This window comes from Uranotaenia lowii, chromosome 3 (genome assembly GCF_029784155.1).
Source record: "Uranotaenia lowii strain MFRU-FL chromosome 3, ASM2978415v1, whole genome shotgun sequence".
Taxonomy (NCBI): Eukaryota; Metazoa; Arthropoda; class Insecta; order Diptera; family Culicidae; genus Uranotaenia; species Uranotaenia lowii.
Window position 1 is genome coordinate 289,999,170 of NC_073693.1, and position 5,324 is coordinate 290,004,493.

The 5,324-nt window shown below is 33.6% G+C and overlaps 1 protein-coding gene across 3 annotated transcripts in view; it reads left to right on the forward strand.

Annotated features, from left to right (window-relative positions):
* The window catches only part of LOC129754320 (uncharacterized), a 36,577-nt gene extending 31,530 nt beyond the window's left edge, over positions 1–5,047 (forward strand). For 2 of the 3 annotated variants that reach the window (XM_055750297.1, XM_055750298.1), the window contains exons 3-4: positions 3,627–3,754; positions 3,834–5,046. In XM_055750297.1, the coding sequence (XP_055606272.1) occupies positions 3,627–3,754; positions 3,834–4,100 (395 nt within the window). In that variant the 3' untranslated portion in view covers positions 4,101–5,046. Of the gene's footprint in view, positions 1–3,626; positions 3,755–3,833 lie in introns of all 3 variants that reach the window. The other variant, XM_055750295.1, reaches the window with a different exon arrangement.
* The last annotated feature ends 277 nt before the right edge of the window (positions 5,048–5,324 follow it).

Genomic DNA, 5,324 nt, shown 5'->3' on the forward strand with positions numbered 1-5,324 from the left:
TTATGGTCGAAACAAGTTTGCAGGTATTTATTGAACATACCGACTATTTGACGAACATTATCAAAAAATGATCAAACTAAGGCTAAAGTTTTATAGAAGTTAGTTCGAAAAAACATTTTCACTAAATATCCAAAAGCGAAAAAAAACTCATCAGCATTGAGGATAACTTATCAGATTAGCGAAACGTTGCTTGACGACAGAGATACGCACGAAATTAAATTGCATGTTTCGCATGATCCCAAACTTTTTGCCGATACACCATACTGAGGAGTGAGCCCAAACTTTACTTAAGTAGCTAATGTATCTATTTAAAGCACTATGCAAATTATAAGCACAAAATTTAAAAAAATATGTTTTGATATTTATGAATAAAAATTCAAATGGAACTCAAATTTTTAAATTCGGTCCACCTAACCCTGAACTGATCGGGTTTAAATATAAAGTGCGATTTTTAGGAAATTTTCCAACTTTAAGCCAATTTTAAGGAGGGGGGGGGGGGGGGGGGTAGGGTCTAACACTTTCAAAAAATCGATTTTTTTTTTTAAAGGGGATGATCCCAAACTTATGGCCGGAAGCGTACAATGTCAGAAAATTCGAATTCAATGCTATAATTACCCCAACAAAAGTTATTTGGTGAAATTCGGTCCAGGGAATTGCAAGTTTCAGCTGTTTTAGTTTTGTGGACCGACTTTTTTTTATTTTAAGCTATTAAGTAAATAATAAATTCAACAAACCCCCCACGGAGTGGGAAAATTTGAGAATTCGAAAGTACACCTACTAAGAAAAGTTCTAAGTTTTTATATAAAATCCAGCGTTTCGGAGTACTTCGTAACGGTTTTTTGCCGCTTGGGGGGGGTGATCACCCCGATCACCCCCCCCATAGGACCGCACCTGTCGACAACATTGCATAATTTTACAAGGCGCATACTTTGGAATAAAATATAGAGTCGAGGGGTCCACCAATAGCAAAATAAAAAAGCTAACTTTTTTGTTAAGACTTTTAAAGCTTTGATTTATTCTACAAAGTTGTTTATATTAACAAAATACACAACTTTGCTGAACAAGTCAAAGTTCTACAATTTCATTCTAAGGAGTTACAATGAAATTAAGAAAAATACCTTGAAAAAACAGTTTTTTAAATCTGAAACGTTGTAGGTAAGACAAAACTATTTACAGTCTTCGAAACAAAGTTGTAAAAAGTTAAGTTCTACAGTCGTTTAGTACATTGTGATGTGTTTTGAATTGCTGAAGCGCTGTAGGAAGCATTTAGTGTAATATATTAACGATTTTCAAAGAAAAGTTTATCGAATTGCGCAAATTTTCGCACCATCAGCCATTGTGGATTTTATTTTTGGTGTTAAGAGGAATCATTACCATATAAAACTAGCGTGGAACTCGGTGGAACTCGAAGCAATTTTAAGATTGAAAATCTAGTATTTCGTTCACAAATATCACTTTTTTTAGACACTTTATTAGTTTCTTTGATGCAATTAACTTGCAGAATTTGAGAATAAGAAATAATTCGATGATTTAACCGCTTTCAGCTCTCAGTAGCTGGTGGCAGGCCAATTTTGGATCTATTTAACGAAAAAAAAAAACACTTTTGAGATAATAAGTTTTCGTTGGAATACAAACCCATTTTGAGTAAAGGATTTATGACCATTTTGAAACCAGAGCTGTCTACACGTTGATATACACCATTTACTCCTGACCGAAGCAAATGTTGTAAAAACAAGTGTATATAGAAAAAAAGATTTCTATGTAACCTCAATACATAGTTAACGATGTATATCCCTCTCAACTCAATGAATATTGGTACAAAAGTTAAGGATGTATATATAATCCTTAGTGAAGCAGAATCAATCCATTATCTAAAATATCATGCATATATTTTAATGTTTTGCTTTCTTTTGTGTTTGATATTGTTTAAAATTTGTTTTTTATTTGACAAATTATTTGACTATGTGAGTCTTTTGAATTAAAGAGTCTATTCGCGATTTCGAAGCTAATTTATGACAGCTCGTGTGTGTGCAAGAAAATGTAAACAAACGGGTGGAAATACTAGCTTCTAATAAATCATTATTTTCTTTGATTTGGTTAGGATTTTCAGAAAATGACGGATACAGATTTGGAGTAGAAGGTTCAGAGATTATTGTGAGCTATAGGAGAAAATGTGTATGTACCGTGAAGCATCGCAAATCGACATCAAAAAAGGTCAATTTTTTACTACTCCAAAAACTATTCTGAGTATTTCACATATTTTTGAATGAAAACTCGAGCCAAATGCACATTTTCAATTGCAGTTTTTTAGAAGAGTAGTCAATTAACATTCCTTTAAAATTTGGGAAAGACCCAACAATTGGTAAGGTAGAATTTTTTATTCGAAAAAACATAAATTTTTGCTATTTTCTATTAGGTTTCCTTCTGCAGCTGCATACAATCAGGCGTAATAATTTTAAAGCTGGAAAGCGGATTTTTATATTTGATGGTGGTTGACATGAAAAAAAAATTATATCCTTGGATTACTACACAATTTAAGTTTACTTAAATGCTTTTCAATTGCCATCGTTCAAGGGTTATAAAATGTTTTGTATTTTTATCGGACCTCATGATCTCATTTTTTTTTGGAAAATTTTATTGAAAATTATATTTATACAACCACTAGCCGAAGAAAATTTTAAATTTAAACTTAACATTTTATACTGTCTTAGGCTGAAACTATTTAAATTTATATATAACGTATTTATTAAATGTAACAACTAAACCAAATCCAATAGTTATAGTTTAAAGTAACAACGAGAAAATCGTTCTTTTATATAGACCAACGAGAATCGCATAAAGTTTAATATGAAGAAATGATAAAAAATATAGATTATTGGCAAAAATTAAAAGTTAAGAAAATGGACGAAAAGATTGATTCACATAGGGGCCGTTCAGATACCACATGGACAGAAAAATGAGATTTTTGACCCCCTCCTCCCCCTCCGTGGACATTTGGCAAACCCCTGCCTCCCTCCCCGTATGTCCACGTGGACAGATTTGAAATTTTTTTTAATCTAATTTGTAATAATTATAATTATTATTAATTTCAAAATTATCATATTTATAGCTTGCTTTCAAGTGGCTACTAGTTGCTTAAACTTAAACTGGAAAGCTTTGCAATTTTAAGATTTTGATTAAAACATCTTAATATTTATTCACCTTTAGAAAATGTTTTGAAAGTAAGTATGTCCACGTGGACACTACCCAAATCCCTACCCCCCTCCCCGTGGACATTTTCATACCCCCTCCTCCCCCCTAAGTTGTCCAGGTGGTATCTGAACGGCCCCATGTTAGTTTTCTCTGACCGCCTAACTTTTTTAAAATGGAACTATCAGATAGAATTGACTCTCCTACCAGGCTAATTTATTTAAATTTACTTTAAAACAAACTCCAATTTTTCAAAGGAGTGTTTTTTTTCAAAATCATTTGGATTTATGAAAACTTAACTCGAAGCAATGTAAAGTTGTCTATAACTTTTCGTTCACCCAGAATGTTGCTCACGCTACATCGTACTACCCCAGATGGCAGCAGCGCAGCTTCGAAAGAGCGGATTAATATATTTTTTTTTCGTTTTCCTTTTCCAGCTTTCATGGTTGCAACCCAATTTTTCTACACTCTGTGTGCTATAGCAGTCATTCTGGCGATGATCTTGGTGCTGTTCTTTTTCCTCTGCGCTGGACCAGACCAGAAGTTCTTCCTCAAGCTTATCAAGGTAAGTTGTTTGTAGAAATCTAGGAGAACATTTTTTTGAAATCTTCAAACCGGATTCTAAATTATTCTTTTGCTTGCAGACCATGAGCTACCTGACGTTGGGAGCGGCTATTTGCGGCGGCATCGGAGTGATCGTGTTCGCCATCTGGGGCAATAAGGACAAATGGATGCCGGAACATGCCAACAACTGGTTCGGATGGTCCTTCATCTTGGCCTGCATCGGAGCAGTTGCCTGTGGGATTGCCTCGAGTTTATTCTTCGCCGAGGCTCACGTGCAGACTCGCAAAAGACGGCAGTTGAAAGAGTCTCAAACGCGATTCCAGATCGACAGCGAATCTAAGGCTTAAACGTTTTTTCCATTTTTTTGTTATCCTCCGAAAATGGTAAGGAACAAACATGGAAGAACTTGAACTTGATAAAAAGTGCTCATAGGAAATTTAGAGACGACGATGAAATCTCCGAAAAGATGAAAAAGACACGCACAGCAAGACATTTAAAAAATCTTTTAGCAGTTAGAAATAGTCACGGCAGGTGAAAGTTTGCAACCGTCTTTTTACCATATTTTTTTTAACTAATATCTGCATCTAAGAACGTTTGTAAATACAAATTGTTAGTTCAGATTTATTTTTTACAAATGACAAAAATCAAACTGATCGTACTATCTCTCGTAACAAGAAGCCGTCCGTATTTTTAGGAAGTAGCTTAGTCTAAACTCCCAACAAAGATTCGAAAATCTACACTTTTAAATGTAAATAATTTTAAGCACCAACTTTTATCTGTACTACCTACTATTTGTTCTGTTAAACAATTCGTTTTTATAAACTCTAGATACGAAACATTCCATCATCACAAATCAATGCCAAATTAGAGCGATAGAAGGAATTATCAAAGCGTTAACTACGAAACGAAAATGATCACTGCTAACGATTACTTAAGTTATCTTTTATTTTTATAATTTTTTTTTTATTTTAAAATTCTTTTATTTTTTTTCTTTTCGAGACTTTGGGAAACTTTTTGCGAGTGAAACCCCGAACGTCAAACTTGCTGCCTTAAATAAGATAAAACCGCATAAGCGCAACATAAGTTAAAATGCCTTACAAGTGCCTTTATTATGCGCCATTAGGGTAAGAATCTCTAAATTCTATGAATCTCGAGGATCGGAATATGGTTTATTGGAAAAATAAATTATTTCATTTTCGTTGATTGACGTTTTCTGTGGAGCCCCGACTAGGGCAATTTTACATTCGCGAATCAATAAACATTTACAATCGAAACTTTTAGGTAAGTGAAACAATTGAGTTGTTTTTCATACGATGACACTCCCTAGTCTCAAAATTTCAGTTTCAGATTTTATAAACGGAATCTGAAACATGACGGAACATTTAGTATACAAAGAAAAATACATATATGAGGTCTGTGTACTGTATTAAAAATTAAGAATCTTTTTTCAGAACATATTAATTTGCTAGAGGGATAGAACTGCATAGAAGATATTTTCAAGAAAACTGCTTTAATGTTTTGGAATAGCCATTTTCACACATTTTCCTTAGATTTGTACCGTGACAGGCTTT